The sequence below is a fragment of the Bombina bombina genome, chromosome 6 (assembly GCF_027579735.1).
Source record: "Bombina bombina isolate aBomBom1 chromosome 6, aBomBom1.pri, whole genome shotgun sequence".
NCBI lineage: Eukaryota > Metazoa > Chordata > Amphibia > Anura > Bombinatoridae > Bombina > Bombina bombina.
The window spans coordinates 741,250,163-741,274,843 of record NC_069504.1 but is presented as its reverse complement, the minus strand read 5'-3'; the positions used below and the strand labels follow the sequence as shown (position 1 = coordinate 741,274,843).

At 42.3% G+C, this 24,681-nt stretch overlaps 1 protein-coding gene across 4 annotated transcripts in view; it reads left to right on the top strand.

The window, feature by feature from the left end:
* Window positions 1-24,681, top strand: part of CHMP7 (charged multivesicular body protein 7) — a 362,230-nt gene that overhangs the window by 269,623 nt on the left and 67,926 nt on the right. For all 4 annotated transcript variants that reach the window (XM_053717984.1, XM_053717985.1, XM_053717986.1 and 1 more), the window contains 2 exons: window positions 10,089-10,137; window positions 10,322-10,441. In XM_053717984.1, the coding sequence (XP_053573959.1) occupies window positions 10,089-10,137; window positions 10,322-10,441 (169 nt within the window). The remainder of the gene's footprint in view (window positions 1-10,088; window positions 10,138-10,321; window positions 10,442-24,681) is intronic.

The window sequence follows — 24,681 nt, the reverse complement described above, 5'->3', positions numbered from 1 at the left end:
TTATTTATAAAGAATAGTGTTCACCACACAAATTAACACGTGTTTATACAATAACTATTAAAGTAAACAAAGTGACAATCTATACAAGCATCCATCTTCTATATTTTCTTTAACTACAGTCACCACGGTATCATATGGTTTCTCCTATGCAAATATTCCTCCTTAACGTCGGTCGAATGACTGGGGTAGGCGGAGCCTAGGAGGGATCATGTGACCAGCTTTGCTGGGCTCTTTGCCATTTCCTGTTGGGGAAGAGAATATCCCACAAGTAAGGATGACGCCGTGGACCGGACACACCGTTGGAGAAAGTAATTTATCAGGTAAACATAAATTCTGTTTTTTCTTCCTTTTTAAATACATATATATACATTATTTATAAAGAATAGTGTTCACCACACAAATTAACACGTGTTTATACAATAACTATTAAAGTAAACAAAGTGACAATCTATACAAGCATCCATCTTCTATAAGAATTTAACTTTTTTTCATATGCTTAAATACAAACAACAGGTTTAAAACTCAGTTTCTCATTTAGAATTTTATTATGAATTACTTTACTTCCCACATACACACTTTCTATCTTCTATAAGAATTTAACTTTTTTCATATGCTTAAATACAAACAACAGTTTTTAAACTCAGTTTCTCATTTAGAATTTTATTAGGAATTACTTTACTTCCCACATACACACTTTCTATCTTCTACATGAATTCAAAATTTTTCATATGCTTAAATATAAACAACAGGTTTAAAACTCTGTCTCCCATTCAGAATTGTATTATGAATTACTTTACTTTCAACACACACACTTTTTATCTACCAACATTTTTAACCAAATATATTCTCTTTTAAATGCAAAAGAATAGCATCTATTATAACAAACAATTTAGTGAGGTTATATATGTAACAAATGGCAGTAAACACAAAGTGACAAGATTGTTTTATTTCACTTATTTTCATTTTGCAACTAACAGGTTAAAGTTTAGATTCTCACATACATACACATTCTATTTCAACCTTGCAAATTAGTCCAAATTTTTAAATTGTAACAGCTGGGATCCTGTGTTGGTTCCACAGCTGAATGCACAAAAATGTTTTTCTATTGGATTACATATCTGATGACAACTTCCTCTTTTGATACACAAATGTGTATAAATTGCCAACAATTGTTAATGATGACATTCACTTTTTTATCTGATGAAACAACCCCTGTAGGTTGAGAAACGCGTCATAAAGTATTAAAAGTCATTTTTATTTGAAGTTGTCTGTGTTGTGGTTCTTACATACCAACTGAACAACACACATAAGATTACTCCTTTGCAACACCTGAAGTCCAGACAACAGGAGTTAAACACCAAGTTGCAACTAGGACAAGTGCCTTTGGAGCCTGGCTCCTACAGTGTACTAGCCACTGTTAAGTGCTAGCCTGCTCTCTTGCACTGGTCACAGTACATTGCCACACCATCTGGTAAGCATAATACCTACTTTTATCTGTACCTGCATTCCAGACGATATCACGCTATTGTGGCGCCCTCTCTCTATTCTTCTTCAACAGTTGTTCCACACTCTCTGGGATCAAGAGGAGCAGCCTGATTCATTATTCCTTTCAAGAGGACATCTTTATTCCCTTTTATCATCAGCATATGGACAGTAAACAGGACTAATACGGTAGACCTGATCTACTATATCAAAAGTACAATATTTGGTTTTAAATTGTATATTGTTTTCCTTTTCAAACACCAGCGCTCTTTTATATCCCTTTATTGGGATATTATCACTTAACAATTGTTTTATATTCTATCTGACAACTAAATATATTTCTTCTGTTAAGTGTGATCAGTCCACGGGTCATCATTACTTCTGGGATATTACTCCTCCCCAACAGGAAGTGCAAGAGGATTCACCCAGCAGAGCTGCATATAGCTCCTCCCCTCTACGTCACTCCCAGTCATTCTCTTGCACCAAACGACTAGATAGGATGTGTGAGAGGACTATGGTGATTATACTTAGTTTTATATCTTCAATCAAAAGTTTGTTATTTTAAAATAGCACCGGAGTGTGTTATTATCTCTCTGGCAGAGTTTGAAGAAGAATCTACCAGAGTTTTTGTTATGATTTTAGCCGGAGTAGTTAAGATCATATTGCTGTTTCTCGGCCATCTGAGGAGAGGTAAACTTCAGATCAGGGGACAGCGGGCAGATGAATCTGCATAGAGGTATGTAGCAGTTTTTATTTTCTGACAATGGAATTGATGAGAAAATCCTGCCATACCGATATAATGTCATGTATGTATACTTTACACTTCAGTATTCTGGGGAATGGTACTTCACTAGAATTACACTGTAAGAAATACATAAAGCTGTTTAATAACTAGAGATTATGTTTAACGTTTTTGCTGGAATGTAAAATCGTTTTCATTTGCTGAGGTACTGAGTGAATAAATGTTTGGGCACTATTTTTCCACTTGGCAGTTGCTTAATCTGTTTTCTGACAGTTTCTGTTCTCCCTCACTGCTGTGTATGAGGGGGAGGGGCCGTTTTTTGGCGCTTTTACTACGCATCAAATATTTCAGTCAGCAACTCATTGTATTCCCTGCATGATCCGGTTCATCTCTACAGAGCTCAGGGGTCTTCAAAACTTATTTTGAGGGAGGTAATTTCTCTCAGCAGAGCTGTGAGAATTATAGTTTGACTGAGATAAAAAACGTTTATTCTGTAATTTGTTTCCTGCTTTCAGAATTTGTTATCTTTGCTAATGGGATTAAACCTTTGCTAAAGTTGTGTTGTTTACAAGGATTGAGGCTATAACTGTTTCAATTTATTAATTTTCAACTGTCATAGATCTTCTGTGCTTCTTAAAGGCACAGTACGTTTTAATATTATTCTAATTGAATTGTATTTCCAAGTTGCAAGTTTATTTGCTAGTGTGTTAAACATAGAAAAAACGAAAGTACTAATGGCACTGCTAAGGGTTAGGAATTAGGGTAGCCTATTAATCTCTGAGTTTATAGATACAGTCTGTCTAGGTTTGTATCTATAATTCTGTGTTAATAACAACTTGGCTGAGGTGCTGTGTACTTGTATACTGAACCACTCAAAATCAATCCTAGGATTGAAGATTTGTACACCTGGGTAGCACTCTTCCCCTTATTCACGGGTGGCAAAATTGGGCAGAGACTGGATATCTTGGGAGAAAGAGTGCTTGGGGATATTTAAATATCCCCAAGCACTCTTTCTCCCAAGATATCCAGTCTCTGCCCAATTTTGCCACCCGTGAATAAGGGGAAGAGTGCTGCCCAGGTGTACAAATCTTCAATCCTAGGATTGATTTTGAGTGTGTTAAACATGTCTGATTCAGAGGATGATACCTGTGTCATTTGTTGCAATGCCAAAGTGGAGCCCAATAGAAATTTATGTACTAACTGTATTGATGCTACTTTAAATAAGTCAATCTGTACAAATTGAACAAATTTCACCAAACAACGAGGGGAGAGTTATGCCGACTAACTCGCCTCACGTGTCAGTACCTACATCTCCCGCTCAGAGGGAGGTGCGTGATATTGTAGCGCCGAGTACATCTGGACGGCCATTACAAATCACATTACAGGATATGGCTACTGTTATGACTGAGGTTTTGGCTAAATTACCAGAACTAAGAGGTAAGCGTGATCACTCTGGGGTGAGAACAGAGTGCGCTGATAATATTAGGGCCATGTCAGACACTGCGTCACAGGTGGCAGAACATGAGGACGGAGAACTTCATTCTGTGGGTGACGGTTCTGATCCAAACAGACTGGATTCAGATATTTCAAATTTTAAATTTAAACTGGAAAACCTCCGTGTATTACTAGGGGAGGTGTTAGCGGCTCTGAATGATTGTAACACAGTTGCAATACCAGAGAAAATGTGTAGGTTGGATAAATATTTTGCGGTACCGACGAGTACTGAGGTTTTTCCTATACCTAAGAGACTTACTGAAATTGTTACTAAGGAGTGGGATAGACCCGGTGTGCCGTTCTCACCCCCTCCGATATTTAGAAAAATGTTTCCAATAGACGCCACCACAAGGGACTTATGGCAAACGGTCCCTAAGGTGGAGGGAGCAGTTTCTACCTTAGCTAAGCGTACCACTATCCCGGTGGAGGATAGCTGTGCTTTTTCAGATCCAATGGATAAAAAGTTAGAGGGTTACCTTAAGAAAATGTTTGTTCAACAAGGTTTTATATTGCAACCCCTTGCATGCATTGCGCCGATCACGGCTGCAGCGGCATTCTGGATTGAGTCTCTGGAAGAGAACATTGGTTCAGCTACTCTGGACGACATTACGGACAGGCTTAGAGTCCTTAAACTAGCTAATTCATTCATTTCGGAGGCCGTAGTACATCTTACTAAACTTACGGCGAAGAATTCAGGATTCGCCATTCAGGCACGCAGGGCGCTGTGACTAAAATCCTGGTCAGCTGATGTTACTTCTAAGTCTAAATTGCTTAATATACCTTTCAAAGGACAGACCTTATTCGGGCCCGGGTTGAAAGAGATTATCGCTGACATTACAGGAGGTAAAGGCCATGCCCTGCCTCAGGACAAAGCCAAAGCCAAGACTAGACAGTCTAATTTTCGTTCCTTTCGTAATTTCAAAGCAGGAGCAGCATCAACTTCCTCTGCACCAAAACAGGAAGGAGCTGTTGCTCGCTACAGACAAGGCTGGAAACCTAACCAGTCCTGGAACAAGGGCAAGCAGACTAGGAAACCTGCTGCTGCCCCTAAAACAGCATGAATTGAGGGCCCCCGATCCGGGATCGGATCTAGTGGGGGGCAGACTTTCTCTCTTCGCCCAGGCTTGGGCAAGAGATGTTCAGGATCCCTGGGCGCTAGAGATAATATCTCAGGGATACCTTCTGGACTTCAAATACTCTCCTCCAAGAGAGAGATTTCATCTGTCAAGATTGTCAACAATTCAGACAAAGAAAGAGGCGTTTCTACGCTGCGTACAAGAGCTCTTGTTAATGGGAGTAATCCATCCAGTTCCAGGATCGGAACAGGGACAGGGGTTTTACTCAAATCTGTTTGTGGTTCCCAAAAAAGAGGGAACTTTCAGACCAATCCTGGACTTAAAGATCCTAAACAAATTCCTAAGAGTTCCATCGTTCAAGATGGAGACTATTCGGACAATTTTACCTATGATCCAAGAGGGTCAGTACATGACCACTGTAGATTTAAAAGATGCTTACCTTCACATACCGATTCACAAAGATCATTATCGGTACCTAAGGTTTGCCTTCCTAGACAGGCATTACCAGTTTGTGGCTCTTCCATTCGGATTGGCTACAGCTCCAAGAATCTTCACAAAGGTTCTGGGTGCTCTTCTGGCGGTACTAAGACCGCGGGGAATCTCGGTAGCTCCATACCTAGACGACATTCTGATACAAGCTTCAAGCTTTCAAACTGCCAAGTCTCATACAGAGTTAGTGCTGGCATTTCTAAGGTCACATGGATGGAAGGTGAACGAAAAGAAAAGTTCACTCGTTCCACTCACAAGAGTTCCCTTCCTGGGGACTCTTATAGATTCTGTAGAAATGAAGATTTACCTGACAGAGGACAGGCTAACAAGACTTCAAAGTGCTTGCCGCACCCTTCATTCCATTCAACACCCGTCAGTGGCTCAATGCATGGAGGTAATCGGCTTAATGGTAGCGGCAATGGACATAGTACCCTTTGCACGCTTACACCTCAGACCACTGCAACTGTGCATGCTAAGTCAGTGGAATGGGGATTACTCAGACTTATCCCCTTCTCTGAATCTGGATCAAGAGACCAGAAATTCTCTTCTATGGTGGCTTTCTCGGCCACATCTGTCCAGGGGGATGCCATTCAGCAGACCAGACTTCTAGGTTGGGGTGCCGTCTGGAATTCTCTGAAGGCTCAGGGACAATGGAGTCAGGAGGAGAGTCTCCTGCCAATAAACATTCTGGAATTGAGAGCAGTTCTCAATGCCCTCCTGGCTTGGCCCCAGTTGACAACTCGGGGGTTCATCAGGTTTCAGTCGGACAACATCACGACTGTAGCTTACATCAACCATCAGGGAGGGACAAGAAGCTCCCTAGCTATGATGGAAGTATCAAAGATAATTCGCTGGGCAGAGTCTCACTCTTGCCACCTGTCAGCAATCCACATCCCGGGAGTGGAGAACTGGGAGGCGGATTTCTTAAATCGTCAGACTTTTCATCCGGGGGAATGGGAACTTCATCCGGAGGTCTTTGCCCAAATACTTCGACGTTGGGGCAAACCAGAGATAGATCTCATGGCGTCTCGACAGAACGCCAAGCTTCCTCGTTACGGGTCCAGATCCAGGGATCCAGGAGCAGTCCTGATAGATGCTCTGACAGCACCTTGGGACTTCAGGATGGCTTACGTGTTTCCACCCTTCCCGTTGCTTCCTCGATTGATTGCCAGAATCAAACAAGAGAGAGCATCAGTGATTCTAATAGCACCTGCGTGGCCACGCAGGACTTGGTATGCAGACCTGGTGGACATGTCATCCTGTCCACCTTGGTCTCTACCTCTGAAACAGGACCTTCTGATACAGGGTCCCTTCAAACATCAAAATCTAACTTCTCTGAAGCTGACTGCTTGGAAATTGAACGCTTGATTTTATCAAGACGTGGGTTTTCTGAGTCAGTTATTGATACCTTAATACAGGCTAGGAAACCTGTTACCAGAAAGATTTACCATAAGATATGGCGTAAATACCTATATTGGTGTGAATCCAAAGGTTACTCTTGGAGTAAGGTTAGGATTCCTAGGATATTGTCTTTTCTACAAGAAGGTTTAGAAAAGGGTTTATCTGCTAGTTCATTAAAGGGACAGATCTCAGCTCTGTCCATTCTGTTACACAAACGTCTGTCAGAAGTTCCTGACGTCCAGGCTTTTTGTCAGGCTTTGGCCAGGATTAAGCCTGTGTTTAAAACTGTTGCTCCACCATGGAGTTTAAACTTTGTTCTTAATGTTTTACAGGGCGTTCCGTTTGAACCCCTTCATTCCATTGATATAAAGTTGTTATCTTGGAAAGTTCTATTTTTAATGGCTATTTCCTCGGCTCGAAGAGTCTCTGAATTATCAGCCTTACATTGTGATTCTCCTTATTTGATTTTTCATTCGGATAAGGTAGTCCTGCGTACTAAACCTGGGTTCTTACCTAAGGTAGTTACTAACAGGAATATCAATCAAGAGATTGTTGTTCCTTCTTTATGCCCAAATCCTTCTTCAAAGAAGGAACGTCTACTGCACAACCTGGATGTAGTCCGTGCTCTAAAATTTTACTTACAGGCAACTAAGGAATTTCGACAAACGTCTTCTCTGTTTGTCATTTACTCTGGGAAGAGGAGAGGTCAAAAAGCTTCCGCTACCTCTCTTTCTTTTTGGCTTCGTAGCATAATTCGTTTAGCTTATGAGACTGCTGGACAGCAGCCTCCTGAAAGAATTACAGCTCATTCTACTAGAGCTGTGGCTTCCACTTGGGCCTTCAAGAATGAGGCCTCTGTTGAACAGATTTGCAAGGCTGCAACTTGGTCTTCGCTTCATACTTTTTCCAAATTTTACAAGTTTGACACTTTTGCTTCATCGGAGGCTATTTTTGGGAGAAAGGTTCTTCAGGCAGTGGTTCCTTCTGTATAAAGAGCCTGCCTATCCCTCCCGTCATCCGTGTACTTTTGCTTTGGTATTGGTATCCCACAAGTAATGATGACCCGTGGACTGATCACACTTAACAGAAGAAAACATAATTTATGCTTACCTGATAAATTCCTTTCTTCTGTAGTGTGATCAGTCCACGGCCCGCCCTGTTTTTAAGGCAGGTAAATATTTTTTAATTTATACTCCAGTCACCACTTCACCCTTGGCTTTTCCTTTCTCGTTGGTCCTTGGTCGAATGACTGGGAGTGACGTAGAGGGGAGGAGCTATATGCAGCTCTGCTGGGTGAATCCTCTTGCACTTCCTGTTGGGGAGGAGTAATATCCCAGAAGTAATGATGACCCGTGGACTGATCACACTACAGAAGAAAGGAATTTATCAGGTAAGCATAAATTATGTTTTCTGCCCCTTTCTATCTATCATTAGACATAAGCAAAATGGGTTAATCCTATAATTGTGTGACCTATAACACAATATGTAATGTATATCGTTTTACATGTCCAAATAGTGCATTGGAATAAACATTTTTTGATTGCTATATATATTTAGCAATACTCATCTTTATCTAACATATATAGAAATCTTTGATCTAATATATATGTCATAAATACAAAGGTTATCATCATCTGCAAGACGTTCTGTATATACTGCATGCTAAGTGCTGCTTAGCTCTGAGCACATACCTTTTTCTATGTAAACTATTTTACCTGGTTAAGGTGTTCCATACCTTTTGTTTGTTTGTTTTTATACTATACACATAATATAGCATTTCTGGTTTAGTTGTTGTTAGAAGCAGTCTGCATAGTTTAGAGGCTTCAGGGTTTACATACCCATGAAATATTTTCAGTGGCTTTTGTTGAAGACCTATTTAAACTTTTGACATTCCTTAAAAAAAATGGTTTATGGTTTTAAGGGACATGAAACACAAATTTGCTTAGTTCTCGTGTTATTCTTTGTTGAAGAGATATCTAGATAGGTATCGTACACATGTCTGGAGTGTACTACATGATAGGAAGTGGTATTGCCATCTAGTGTTCTTGCTAACGTATAACATTGTTGCAAAACTGCTGCCATATAATGCTGCAGACAGATGCACACTCTTGAACTCACCTTCCTGATTTTCAACAAAGGATAACAAGAAAATTTGATAATAGAATTAAATTGCAAAGTTGTTCAAAATTGTATGTTTTATCTGAAATATGAAATAAACATTTTCGATTTTAAGTCTCTTTAAATGTAAAACAAAATGACTGAATATATTAATTTAAAAATGTCATAGTCGTTGCCATTTGATTGCTACAGCCTAGATTGGAATAAAACAAAATTGAAAAGCAGGCTTTTAAAGGACATTCAATTTGTAATAAATGTTGTATAAAATGATGTGTTCAAAGCAAATATTAGCCTAGAGCTATAATATGCAGGATATATGTTTACATTTATATTAGCTGTTTGAAGAAATAAGTGTAAAGGTTAGTGACATGCACCACCATGTTATGGATATGAAACCCAACATTTTCTTTTGTGATTCAGACAGAACATGCAAATTTGAAACAATTTCCAATTTACTTCTATTATCAAATTTGCTTCATTCCCATGGTACTTTTAAAGAGATACCTAGGTTAGTGTCTGGAGCTCTAAATGGTTGGAAATAGTGCTGCCATTTAGTGCTCTTGCAAATAGAAAACAGTCTTGTACAACTGCTGCCATATTGTGCTCCAGACATGGACCGACTTCTGACTTAATTATAGAAGTAAATTAGAAAGTTGTTTAAAATTGCATGCTCTATCTGAATCAGGAAAGAACAATTTGGGATTTAATGTCCCTTTAAGTTACTCTAGGTTAAATGCACATTCTCCTTATACAATCTCCTCTGCAGAGGCCAGTAAGGGTTCTAGCTTAGTGACCCTTTAGTGGAACCTGCTGTATGCTTGAACCCAAACTATGTCTGGATTATCATGCAGTTATAACACTATGACCAGAACTGGCACAAAGACAAGAAAAAAGTGATGGTCATTTTAAAGTAGACCCATTACAGCAATAAGAGCTGTAAAGATACATGCAGTTTGCAGGCTTTTATACGAAGCTGCATAGAGCTATCATATTCACATACATAGCTGCATAAATCTATCATATTCACATACATAGCTGCATAAATCTATCATATTCACATACATAGCTGCATAAATCTATCATATTCACATACATAGCTGCATAAATCTATCATATTCACATACATAGCTGCATAAATCTATCATATTCACATACATAGCTGCATAGATCTATCATATTCACATACATAGCTGCATAGATCTATCATATTCACATACATAGCTGCATAGATCTATCATATTCTCATACATAGCTGCATAGATCGATCATATTCTCTGTCTTTATAGGCTGAAAGAGGAGGCAAGGAGCTACAGCCAGGCAGGAAACAAGCAACAGGTAATGATACAACAGTATATAAAGATCCCTATCTATTTTTTACTTGTTTCGTCTTTACCCACTCCTTTTTTTGTTCTCCTATGTTACCTCATTTGTCCAAATGCTTTTTTTCTTTGCTAAATATTTTGTATCTCCCTTAGCCTCTGTCATCCTCTTTCTGTCCCATTTTACTCCTCTTCCTCAGGCTCTGCGATGCCTGAGACGTAGGAAACTAGCAGAACGACGGATATCTGACTTACAGAGCAAACTAGACAATGTGCAGAGTATTCTTGAGAGGATATCGGCTGCTGAGACTGACCGCAAGGTATTATGCAATGTAAATGGACACAAGTGTAGTCTGGGATAAAGAGACCATAATTGTTTTAAGGGATTGACACATTTATGATTTTAAAACAAGTGATCTGAGATTAAATGAATGCTCTATTGGCGTAACAGTAGTAATATGTGTGTTAATAGAACGATCACCTGTTTGTAAGGATTGGTTTACCTTTTCTGAACCTAGTATGAAGGAGAGAAGTAAGAGATCACAGAGTGGAAGGGAAGGTTGAGAGTTGTGACTAAAGAAACAGACCTGGTATCCCAGGGGAGAGGTAATAATGGCAGCTTTGATATAAGTTCTGAAATAAATATCACAAGAAAGGAGAGCATGAAAAGAACACAGACTTTAATTACTTTAAAAGACAAATTCACACCCACACTTTGTGACCTCATAAAAAGTTTGAGGTATATGAACAGCTTAAAAAAAAACGGTAAAAAGAATTTCTCAGCGTGTTGAACAAAGTACTGACAATCCTGATTCTCTCCCTCTGTCTCTGTATCTCCAAAGAACCTATCCCAGGTAAGTATATTACATTGCCCTCATTAAATCATCCGTGATAGGCGGTGTCCACGGTGTTTCTATAGGGGGTGGACCGTGGGTGAGATGGTATGCTACCACTACCGAAGTACTCTCACAACCGGTATCCAAGAGAACGTCAGGATAGGGTTACACTGTGATTCCAGAAAATAATGGGCCTGGCCTAACATGTTTTGTGGGGCCTTCTCTACTTCTTCAATGGCTGCCCAATCAATGTGTCCAATCAATCCTTTACAGATCCCACTACTACATTATGTATCAATCTTCACACAACAATTGTCTGTAATCTATTCTTATATGCTGCAAGGAAATAATAGTACAGCTTTCGGGTGCATAATACATACGCATAATATTTCATTAAAAAAAAACACTATTATATAATTTATTGTATTTAATAACAACTAAAATGGGCTCATACATTAGCCTATTATGTCCTTGCAACATGTAATAATAGATAATTGTCAATTGTGTGAAGATTGATACATAATGTAGTAGTGGGATCTGTAATGGATTGATTAGACAAATTTAGGACAAACCCATATTAAAGAAACCTAGTAGTGGGCACGAAACTCAGTAGGCCATGCCCATTATTTTCTGGAATCACAGTGTAACGCTATCTTGACATCCTCTTGGATACCAGTTGAGAGTACTACCTTAGTGGTAGCGTACCATCTCACCCACCCCCTATAGAGACCCAGTAGACACCGCCTATCAGTGATAATTTAACGAGGGCAGTGTAATATACTTAACCTGGGATCGGCTCTTGGAGATCCAGAGATGGAGGGAGAGAATCGGGATTGACGGTAATTTGTTTAACATGCTGAGATATTTCCTTTAACTGATTTTTTTTTTTTAAGTTGTATAAATACCTCAAACTTTTTATGAGGTCATAAAGTGTAGGTGTGAATTTGACTTTTAAAGTAATTAAAGTTTGTGTTGTTTTCATGCTACACTTAGAAGCTCTCTGCGCTTTTTCCTTCTTAATATGAGGAGAGTCCATGGCTTCATTCCTTACTTGTGGGAAATACTGAACCTGGCTATAAGGAGGAGGCAAAGACACCCTAGCCAAAGGCTTAAATACTTCCACCAATCCCCTCATCCCCCAGTCATTCTTTGCCTTTCGTCACAGGACGGAGTAGTTCCTTAGGGAGGGTAGTACTCTTCGGAATGGGACTGGAGTTTTAAGTAGTCTTGTCAGCCTCTCAGTGAGAGCATTGATGAATGTTAGAGTCTGGAGATGCAGGGAAAGTCTTTCTGCTAACCCATCCAGACTCGTATTAACAGCTCCTAAGAAATCAGAGTTTTACTGCCTGCTTCCATCACTCAAGTCCATGTCAGGAGTGATGCTACAAGTCTGTCAAACTTGAGAGGCTGTGTTTCTGTTCCACGACATAGATCCCAGTAAGATTGTTTCATTTTTTATACATATTTGATAACGCAAGAAGACAGGGTCACAGTATGACTCCTTTTATCTGAATGGAATTGAGGGTTAATGTCTCTGTAATGGGATTATTGAACATGAGGGATTAATCACATATTTTAAATATTGTGTTTATGCTGTGACATGTGTGAGATGAGGCTCAGGCAGATGTTGGAACGTACAGGTTTTACTTTCATTTTGGAGCGCTGCGCAGCCTGTTAGGCTTGGCACGCTTTCAGTGGTGCAGGGGCGGTCCTGCATGGCGCACCACGTGATCGGGTGTGGTCACATTAATTATCTTCTTCCTGACCGTGCGTTTGTCTGGAGACAAAGCGGTTTCTCTCTTGGGCCTGGGTCATAGGAGGTGGTGAGTGCCCTAGCCATTGGGGGTATAAAGGTGCCATTTATCTTTGTCTTTAGTCCTTTTTATAAGTGCAAGTTATGGTGGACTCTGATACGTTAGAGGGTACTCCCTCTTTACCTAAATCTAATGCCTGTCTATACTGTGAGGAGGCCACGGTATACCAGCCTGCTCAATTATGTTCCACATGCCTTGATAAAGTAGCTTTCTTTGATAAGATTAATATGTTTAGTACTACTGAGCCTTCTACCTCTGAGGAGTCTCCGTCCCGTGAGGTGTGCACCCTACAGTCATCTCCTAATACACATGCAGCTACCCGTAGCACTCCTATTCCTCCATCTGGAGGTGCCCTTTTACCACCAAACTTTACTCAACAGTTACAGACGGCAGTGTCTGCGGCCTTTAGTGCTTTACCTCTCCCTGCTAAGTGCAAGCGAAAGGTTACATTTTGTTATCCTTCCCAGGGGTCATCTACTAGCTTATTGGATTCATCTGATACAAGATTATACGATGATGAAGATGCTTCTGATACTTCAGAGGATGCTCTTTCTGGGTCGGAACCTGCTGCCTCTATGCCTCCAGCTGCGGAAGAACGAGACTTTAGATTTAGGATTGAACACTTTCGCTTTCTGGTAAAGGAAGTTTTGGCTACTTTAGAGGTTCCAGAACCTAAATTACCTGAGAAACCTTGTATTCCTTAATTAGATAAGGTCTACGAGGACAGGTTTGTACCACAGACTTTCCGGTTCACGTAAAGATGGCGAACATTATTTAGAATGAATGGGAAAGACTCTGTTCTTCTTTTTCCCCTTCTACTTCCTTTAAGAAATTGTTCCCGGTTCTGGACTCTCAGTTGGAGTTGTGGAGTTCCGTCCCTAAAGTAGACTGTGCTATCTCCACACTTGCTATGCGCACTACTATCCCGCTTGAGGATAGTTTGTCGTTTAAAGAGCCCATTGATAATAAGCTGGAAACTCTATTAAGAAAAATGTTTCAGCATACGGAATATTTGTTTCAACCGGCAGCGGCTGTTGTTGCTGGAGCGGCTACCTACTGGTGCGACTCCTTATCTGAGTTGATCGAGGTTGAGGGTCCCCTCGACCCGATACAGGAAAGAAGTAAGGCCTTAAGGGTAGCTAATTTGTTTATTTGTGATGCAAATATGCAGATTATTCGCCTGAACACCAAGGCTTCAGGTTTTTCTGTGCTAACCCGTAGGGCACTCTGGCTGAAGTCTTGGTCTGCCGACATGACTTCGAATTCTAGACTTCTTTCTTTCCCATTTAAGGGAAAGATTCTTTTTGGTCCTGGCCTGGACTCTATCATATCCACTGTTACTGGAGGCAAAGGTGCCTTTTTACTGCACGATAAGAAGAACAAACCTAAGAGACAAGGTCCTTATTTTCATTCTTTTGGTTTGGACAAATCCCAACGTCAGCAGCCCTCTGGAAAGCCGGAGCAGTCCAAGGTAACTTGGAAACCTCCTCAGTCATGGAATAAATCCAAGCAGAATAAGAAGCCCGCAGAGTCAAAGTCGGCATGAAGGGGCGGCCCCTGATCCGGCTTTGGATCTGGTAGGGAGCAGACTGTCACTCTTTTCAGAAGCTTGGTTTGGGGACGTGCAAGACCCGTGGGTACTGGAGGTCATCGCTCAGGGATACAGGATAGGTTTCAAGTCTTTCTCCCAGGGGCAGATTTCTCTTATCAAACCTGTCTTCAAGGCCAGGAAAGAGAGAGGCTTTTCTAGGGTGTGTGAGCGATATCTCCGCCCTGGGGGTTATTGTACCGGTACCTCCAGCAGAGAGAGGTCTGGGATACTACTCAAACCTGTTTTTGGTCCCAAAGAAGGAGGGTACTTTTCGTCCAATTCTGGACCTAAAGTGTTTAAACAAATTCTTGTCTGTCCCCTCGTTCAAGATGGAGACAATAAGGTCAATTCTTCCTTTTAGTCCAGGAAGGACAATTTATGACCACGATAGACCTGAAGGATGCCTACCTTCACGTCCCTATACACAAGGAACACTTCAAGTTCCTAAGATTTGCATTCTTGGACCAGCACTTCCAGTTTATTGCACTTCCGTTTGGCCTAGCTACTGCTCCAAAAGTTTTTACAAAGGTTCTAGGGGCTCTGCTCGCAGTGGCCAGAACCAGAGGGATTGCAGTGGCGCCGCACTTAGACGATATTTCTCCAACATAGGTGTGTCCGGTCCACGGCGTCATCCTTACTTGTGGGATATTCTCTTCCCCAACAGGAAATGGCAAAGAGCCCAGCAAAGCTGGTCACATGATCCCTCCTAGGCTCCGCCTACCCCAGTCATTCTCTTTGCCGTTGTACAGGCAACATCTCCACGGAGATGGCTTAGAGTTTTTTAGTGTTTAACTGTAGTTTTTATTATTCAATCAAGAGTTTGTTATTTTAAAATAGTGCTGGTATGTACTATTTACTCTGAAACAGAAAAGAGATGAAGATTTCTGTTTGTATGAGGAAAATGATTTTAGCAACCGTTACTAAAATCCATGGCTGTTCCACACAGGACTGTTGAGAGGAATTAACTTCAGTTGGGGGAACAGTGAGCAGTCTTTTGCTGCTTGAGGTATGACACATTCTAACAAGACGATGTAATGCTGGAAGCTGTCATTTTCCCTATGGGATCCGGTAAGCCATTTTTATTCGCACAGTAAATAAGGGCTTCACAAGGGCTTATTAAGACTGTAGACATTTTCTGGGCTAAATCGATCATATTTACACATATTTAGCCTTGAGGAATCATTTAATCTGGGTATTTTTTGTAAAATAATATCGGCAGGCACTGTTTTAGACACTTTATTCTATTGGGGCTTTCCCTAATCATAGTCAGAGCCTCATTTTCGCGCCGGTATGGCGCACTTGTTTTTGAGAACAGCATGACATGCAGCTGCATGTGTGTGGAGCTCTGATACTTAGAAAAGTCTTTCTGAAGGCATTATTTGGTATCGTATTCCCCTTTGGGCTTGGTTGGGTCTCAGCAAAGCAGATTCCAGGGACTGTAAAGGGGTTAAATATAAAAACGGCTCCGGTTCCGTTATTTTAAGGGTTAAAGCTTCCAAATTTGGTGTGCAATACTTTTAAGGCTTTAAGACACTGTGGTGAAATTTTGGTGAATTTTGAACAATTCCTTCATACTTTTTCGCAATTGCAGTAATAAAGTGTGTTCAGTTTAAAATTTAAAGTGACAGTAACGGTTTTATTTTAAAACGTTTTTTGTGCTTTGTTATCAAGTTTATGCCTGTTTAACATGTCTGAACTACCAGATAGATTGTGTTCTGACTGTGGGGAAGCCAAGGTTCCTTCTCATTTACATAGATGTGATTTATGTCATAATAAATTTAGTAAAAATGATGCCCAAGATGATTCCTCAAGTGAGGGGAGTAAGCATGGTACTGCATCATCCCCTCCTTCGTCTACACCAGTTTTGCCCATACAGGAGGCCCCTAGTACATCTAGCGCGCCAATACTCCTTACTATGCAACAATTAACGGCTGTAATGGATAATTCTATCAAAAACATTTTAGCCAATATGCCCACTTGTCAGCGAAAGCGCGACTGCTCTGTTTTAGAAAATACTGAAGAGCATGAGGCCGCTGATGATATTGTTTCTGAAGGGCCCCTACACCAGTCTGAGGGGGCCAGGGAGGTTTTGTCTGAGGGAGAAATTTCAGATTCAGGAAAAATTTCTCAACAAGCTGAACCTGATGTGATTACTTTTAAATTTAAGTTGGAACATCTCCGCGCTCTGCTTAAGGAGGTGTTATCCAATTTGGATGATTGTGATTATCTGGTCATTCCAGAAACACTATGTAAAATGGACAAGTTCCTAGAGGCCCCGGGGCCCCCCGAAGCTTTTCCTATACTCAAGCGGGTGGCGTACATTGTTAATAAAGAATGGGATAGGCCCGGTGTACCTTTCGTACCTCCCCCCATATTTAAAAAATTGTTTCCTATAGTCGACCCCAGAAAGGACTTATGGCAGACAGTCCCCAAGGTCGAGGGGGCGGTTTCTACTCTAAACAAGCGCACCACTATACCCATAGAAGATAGTTGTGCTTTCCAAGATCCTATGGATAAAAAATTAGAAGGTTTGCTAAAAAAGATGTTTGTTCAGCAAGGTTACCTTCTACAACCAATTGCATGCATTGTCCCTGTCACTACAGCCGCGTGTTTCTGGTGCGATGAGCTAGAAAAGGCGATTATTAGTAATTCTTCTTCTTATGAGGAGATTATGGACAGAATTCGTGCTCTTAAATTGGCTAATTCTTTCACCCTAGACGCCACCTTGCAATTGGCTAGGTTAGCGGCGAAAAATTCTGGGTTTGCTATTGTGGCGCGCAGAGCGCTTTGGTTAAAATCTTGGTCAGCGGATGCGTCTTCCAAGAACAAATTGTTTGACATTCCTTTCAAGGGGAAAACACTGTTTGGCCCTGACTTGAAAGAGTTTATCTTTGATATCACTGGGGGCAAGGGCCACGCCCTTCCTCAGAATAGGTCTTTCAAGGCCAAAAATAAACCTAATTTTCGTCCCTTTCGCAGAAACGGACCAGCCCCAAGTGCTACGTCCTCTAAGCAGGAGGGTAATACTTCTCAAGCCAATCCAGCCTGGAGACCAAGGCAAGGCTGGAACAAAGGAAAGCAGGCCAAGAAACCTGCCACTGCTCCCAAGACAGCATGAGATGCGGGCCCCCGATCCGGGACCGGATTTGGTGGGGGCAGACTCTCTCTCTTCACTCAGGCTTGGGCAAGAGATGTTCTGGATCCTTGGGCGCTAGAAATAGTCTTCCAAGGTTATCTTCTGGAAGTGATTCATCCTGTTCCATTAAAAGAACGAGGGATGGGGTTCTACTCCAATCTGTTCGTAGTTCCCAAAAAAGAGGGAACGTTCAGACCAATCTTAGATCTCAAGATCCTAAACAAGTTTCTCAAGGTTCCATCGTCCAAAATGGAAACCATTCGAACAATCCTTCCATCCAGAAAGGTCAATTCTTGACCACGGTGGATTTAAAGGATGCGTATCTACATATTCCTGTCCACAAGGAACATCATCGGTTCCTAAGGTTCGCATTCCTGGACAAGCATTAGCAGTTCGTGGCGCTTCCTTTCGGATTAGCCACTGTTCTAAGGATTTTCACAAAGGTACTAGGGTCCCTTCTGGCGGTGCTAAGACCAAGGGGCATTGCTGTAGTACCTTACTTGGACGACATTCTGATTCAAGCGTCGTCCCTTCCTCAAGCAAAGGCTCACACGGACATAGTCCTGGCCTTTCTCAGATCTCACGGATGGTAAGTGAACGTGGAAAAGAGTTCTCTATCTCCGTCGACAAGAGTTCCCTTCTTGGGAACAATAATAGACTCCTTAGAAATGAGGATTTTTCTGACAGAGACCAGAAAAACAAAACTTCTAAACTCTTGTCGGATACTTCCTTCCGTTCCTCTTCCTTCCATAGCACAGTGCATGGAAGTGATAGGTTTGATGGTAGCGGCAATGGACATAGTTCCTTTTGCGCGCATTCATCTAAGACCATTTCAATTGTGTATGCTCAGTCAGTGGAATGGGGACTATACAGACTTGTCTCCGAAGATACAAGTAAATCAGAGGACCAGAGACTCACTCCGTTGGTGGCTGTCCCTGGACAACCTGTCGCTAGGGGTGACCTCCCGCAGACCAGAGTGGGTCATTGTCACGACCGACGCCAGTCTGATGGGCTGGGGCGCGGTCTGGGGATCCCTGAAAGCTCAGGGTCTTTGGTCTCGGGAAGAATCTCTTCTACCGATAAATATTCTGGAACTGAGAGCGATATTCAATGCTCTCAAGGCTTGGCCTCAGCTAGCGAGGGCCAAGTTCATACGGTTTCAATCAGACAACATGACGACTGTTGCGTACATCAACCATCAGGGGGGAACAAGGAGTTCCCTGGCGATGGAAGAAGTGACCAAAATCATTCAATGGGCGGAGACTCGCTCCTGCCACCTGTCTGCAATCCACATCCCAGGAGTGGAAACTTGGGAAGCGGATTTTCTGATTCGTCAGACATTGCATCCGGGGGTGTGGGAACTCCATCCGGAAATCTTTGCCCAAATCACTCAACTGTGGGGCATTCCAGACATGGATCTGATGGCCTCTCGTCAGAACTTCAAGGTTCCTTGCTACGGGTCCAGATCCAGGGATCCCAAGGCGACTCTAGTAGATGCACTAGTAGCACCTTGGACCTTCAACCTAGCTTATGTATTCCCGCCGTTTCCTCTCATCCCCAGGCTGGTAGCCAGGATCAATCAGGAGAGGGCGTAGGTGATCTTGATAGCTCCTGCGTAACCACGCAGGACTTGGTAGGCAGATCTGGTGAATATGTCATCGGCTTCACCATGGAAGCTACCTTTGAGACGAGACCTTCTTGTTCAAGGTCCGTTCGAACATCCGAATCTGGTCCTACTCCAGCTGACTGCTTGGAGATTGAACGCTTGATCTTATCAAAGCGAGGGTTCTCAGATTCTGTTATTGATACTCTTGTTCAGGCCAGAAAGCCTGTAACTAGAAAAATTTACCACAAAATATGGAAAAAATATATCTGTTGGTGTGAATCTAAAGGATTCCCTTGGGACAAGGTAAAGATTCCTAGGATTCTATCCTTTCTTCAAGAAGGATTGGAGAAAGGATTATCTGCAAGTTCCTTGAAGGGACAGATTTCTGCCTTGTCTGTGTTACTTCACAAAGAGCTGGCAGCTGTGCCAGATGTTCAAGCCTTTGTTCAGGCTCTGGTTAGAATCAAGCCTGTTTACAAACCTTTGACTCCTCCTTGGAGTCTCAACTTAGTTCTTTCAGTTCTTCAGGGGGTTCCGTTTGAACCCTTACATTCCGTTGATATTAAGTTATTATCTTGGAAAGTTTTGTTTTTGGCTGCAATTTCTTCCGCTAGAAGAGTTTCAGAATTATCTGCTCTGCAGTGTTCTCCTCCTTATCTGGTGTTCCATGCAGATAAGGTGGTTTTACGTACTAAACCTGGTTTTCTTCCAAAAGTTGTTTCTAACAAAAACATTAACCAGGAGATAGTCGTGCCTTCTTTGGGTCCGAAACCAGTTTCGAAGAAGGAACGTTTGTTGCACAATTTGGATGTTGTTCGCGCTCTAAAATTCTATTTAGATGCTACAAAGGATTTTAGACAAACATCTTCCTTGTTTGTTGTTTATTCTGGTAACAGGAGAGGTCAAAAAGCAACTTCTACCTCTCTCTCTTTTTGGATTAAAAGCATCATCAGATTGGCTTACGAGACTGCCGGACGGCAGCCTCCTGAAAGAATCACAGCTCATTCCACTAGGGCTGTGGCTTCCACATGGGCCTTCAAGAACGAGGCTTCTGTTGATCAGATATGTAGGGCAGCGACTTGGTCTTCACTGCACACTTTTACCAAATTTTACAAGTTTGATACTTTTGCTTCTTCTGAGGCTATTTTTTGGGAGAAAGGTTTTGCAAGCCGTGGTGCCTTCCATTTAGGTGACCTGATTTGTTCCCTCCCTTCATCCGTGTCCTAAAGCTTTGGTATTGGTTCCCACAAGTAAGGATGACGCCGTGGACCGGACACACCTATGTTGGAGAAAACAGAATTTATGTTTACCTGATAAATTACTTTCTCCAACGGTGTGTCCGGTCCACGGCCCGCCCTGGTTTTTTAATCAGGTCTGATGTTTTATTTTCTTTAACTACAGTCACCACGGTATCATATGGTTTCTCCTATGCAAATATTCCTCCTTAACGTCGGTCGAATGACTGGGGTAGGCGGAGCCTAGGAGGGATCATGTGACCAGCTTTGCTGGGCTCTTTGCCATTTCCTGTTGGGGAAGAGAATATCCCACAAGTAAGGATGACGCCGTGGACCGGACACACCGTTGGAGAAAGTAATTTATCAGGTAAACATAAATTCTGTTTTTGGTTCAAGCACCAAACTGTCTTCTAGCAGAGGACCATTTGAAATCCCTTCGTTCTCTTCTTCGATCTCATGGATGGAAGATAAACTTAGAAAATAGTTATCTTATTCCCAGTACCAGGGTGGAGTTCCTGGGTACGATAATAGACTCCATATCCATAAGGATATTTCTTACAGACCAGAGACGTTACAAGCTAACTTCCAATTGTTTTGCCCTCCAGACCTCCTTCAGTCCATCTGTGGCTCGGTGTATGGAGGTAATTGGGCTCATGGTTTCCTGCATGGACATCATCCCCTTTGCCAGATTCCATCTCAGACCTCTTCAGCTGTGCATCATTCAGATCTGTCTCAACAGATTTCTCTAGACAGCCGGTCGAGAGAATCGCTCTCCTGGTGGCTCTGTCCAGATCACCTGTCCCAAGGGACATCCTTCTTGAGACCATCCTGAAAGATTATGACTACGGATGCGAGTCTCACAGGATGGGTGCCAGGAAGGCATAATAGGGCCTGTGGACTGGAGAGGAATCCCTCCTCCCGATCAACATCTTGGAACTTCAAGCGATATTTAATGCTCTGAAGGCTTGGCCCCTTCTGGGTTCGACCCAGTTTATCATATTCCAATCGGACAATATAACCTCGGTGGCTTACATCAACCATCAGGGGGGAACGAGGAGCTCCCTAGCAATGAGGGAAGTATCTTGGATTCTGGAATGGGCGGAGGGCCACAACTGCTCGCTGTCAGCGATCCACATTCCGGGTGTGGACAACTGGGAAGCGGATTTCCTCAGCAGACAATCTTTTCATCCAGAAGAATGGTCTCTCCATTTTGCAGAGATTTGCAGCAGATGGGGGACACCGGAGATAGATCTCATGGCGTCCCAGCTCCAGGGATCCTCATGCGGAGCTAATAGATGCATTAGCAGTGCCTTGCAGGTTCAGTCTGATCTACATTTTCCCGCTATTACCACTTCTACCTCATGTGGTGGCCCGCATCAAGCAGAAGCGAGCATCAGTGATTCTAATTGCTCCATTGTGGCCTCGGAGGATGTGGTTCGCGGATCTGGTGGGGATGTCCTCATCTCCTCCATGGAGGTTACCTTGTCTCAGGGATCTGCTGCTGGAACAAGGTCCTTTTGTTCATCAAAATTTATATTCTCTGAGGCTGACTGCGGGGAGATTGAACGCTTAGTCCTAGCCAAGAGAGGTTTTTCTGAGAGAGTTATTGATACTCTCATTCAAGCTTGTAAGTCTGTTACTCGTTGCATCTATCATAAGGTGTGGAGGACCTACTTATTCTGGTGGAAATCCCTGGCATAAGATCAGGGTTTCCAGGATTCTTTCCTTTCTCCAGGATGGTCTGGAGAAGGGCCTTTCGGCTAGCTCCCTTAAGGGACAGATTTCGGCCCTATCTGTTTTACTGCACAAGAGGCTCGCCGAGCTTCCAGATGTCCAGTCTTTTGTTCAGGCTCTGACGAGAATCAGATCGCTGTTCCAACCTAGTGCTCCTCCTTGGAGTTTAAATCCTGTTCTTAAGGTTTTGCAGAGGGCTCCGTTTGAGCCTATGCACGGCCTTGACATTAAATTACTATCTTGGAAGGTTCTCTTTTTACTGGCTATTGCTGTGGCACGCAGAGTATCTGAGATGGCTGCCTTGCAATGTGAGCCCCCTAGTATCCCATGCTGATAAGGCTGTTCTTCGTACTGGGTTAGGTTTTCTTCCTAAGGTTGTTTCTGATCACAACATAAATCAGGAGATTGTTGTTCCTTCCTTGTGTCCTAACCCCCTTCTTCGAAGGAGTGGTTACTTCATAATTTGTATGTGGTTCGGGCCTTGAGGTTCTATCTTCAAGCTGCTAAGGAGTTTAGACAGACTTCTTCTTTGTTTGTTGTATATTCTGGTAAGCGTAAGGGGCAGAAGACCTCGTCCACTTCCTTATCTTTTTGGTTGAGGAGCATTATTCGCTTAGCATATGAAACCGCGGGACATAAACCTCATCAGAGGATTAAGTCTCATTCAACTAGAGCTGTGGCTTCCTCTTGGGCCTTCAAGAATGAGGCCTCTAAGGAGGAGATTTGTAAGGCGGCTACCTGGTGGTCCTTGCATACTTTTTCAAAATTTTACAAGTTTGACGTTTTTGCTTCGGCTGAAGCATCTTTAGGGAGAAAGATTTTGCAGACTGTGGTGTCCTCAGAATAGGGTCCGCCTCTCTTTTTTTTTTTTTACCCTTTTGTTTCATTTAGTGTCCTCTAGAGCTTGGGTATATGTTTCCCACAAATAAGGAATGAAGCCGTGGACTCTCCTCATATTAAGATGGAAAAAATAAATTATGCTTACCAGATAATTTCCTTTCCTTCTGTATGAGGAGAGTCCACGGCTCCCACCCGTTTCTCCGTTGGGGGGACCAAAATTTTTGTTTTGTTCTTCTGGCACCATTTATACCCTGATATTTCTCCTACTGTTCCTTGTTCCCTCGGCAGAATGACTGGGGGATGAGGGGAGTGGGGGAAGTATTTAAGCCTTTGGCTGGGGTGTCTTTGCCTCCTCCTAGTGGCCAGGTTCAGTATTTCCCATAAGTAAGGAATGACGCCGTGGACTCTCCTCATACAGAAGAAAATGAAATTATCTGGTAAGCATAATTTGTTTCTTTCTAATGACACAGTGAGTCCACGGATCATCATAATTACTATTGGGAATATCACTCCTGTCCAGCAGAAGGAGGCAAAGAGCACCACAGCAAAGCTTACTCCCTTACCCACAACCCCCAGTCATTCTCTTTGTTTCAATTGCAAGGATGGGTAAAGTTAGGTGTCTGATTCTTCAATCAAGACTTTGTTATTTTTAAGCAGAGCAGGTTTGCTCTGTTTTCCTGGGGTGTAGCCGTAATCCATGTCAGTCTCTTCAGTAGAGCAGTGGTGGCTTTTAAGCATTTGGGAACTTGTGGGGTATAATCCCCACTGTGCCTCCCAATCAGTCTTTTGCTGCCCTTATTTTAAAAGGTTTAAGTAGGTTTACTTGGTCTTTTTTTGCTTTTCCACAGGTCGATGTGAGGGATGAAGCCTTTCAAACCTTGTGAGCTGCCCTGCTGCCGGGCAGACTGTGATGGAGGTAAGTGCTACTTTTATTTTTCTGATGGAGGAGCTCAGAATTTTTTCAGCACTTATGGGGTTAATTTTGGTATTTGGTTGGAGGAGATCACGTAGAGGTGTGCTGCAGGGGTCCTGGGTTAATTGTGTGGTGTTTTAATACTTTTTCTTAAAGGGATATTAACGTTTTTTATTTCTATCTAAAAAATTTCAAGATTTTTATTTTTTATTTTAGGTGTGTTTGAGATGGACCAAGAGGACTTGCAAGCTGTTACTTGCAATCTATGTTTAGATGCTAATGTGGAGCCTCCTTTTTTGTTCCTCATGTATAGAGAGAACATTACATTACAGGGATAGGCTTTTTGATTCAGAGCCTTCATTTTCTAAGGAGAATGTTGTTCAGGAGTCTCCTGTTCAAGATGTTGCGCAGCTTTCTCCCCAAACATCCCAATCTCAATCCTCTTCTCATGCAGTGCCCTGCGTTTCGTCTCAGGTTGGTTTTTCTTTGCAGGATATGGCTACTAACATATCCTCTGCTGTATCTGAGGCTTTGTCTGCTTTTCCTGTATTGCAGGGGAAGCGCAAAATGAAGTATGAGGTTTCTGACTCTGTTGGAGTTATGTCAAATGTTTCTTCCTTTAGGTCTGAGGAGAAAGATACTTCAGTAGCGTCTGAGGGTGAAATTTTAGACTTTAATAGCGTAATTCCTTCTGCTGATTCTGAGGTTGTTTCTTTCAGACTTAAGCTGGAGCACCTTCGTTTGTTACTCAGGAAGGTTTTGGCTACCTTGGATGACTCTGATTCAACGGTAATAGTTACTCCCAAGAAGGCTAGTAAACTTAATACGTTTTTTGAGGTTCCTTCTGTGGCGGAA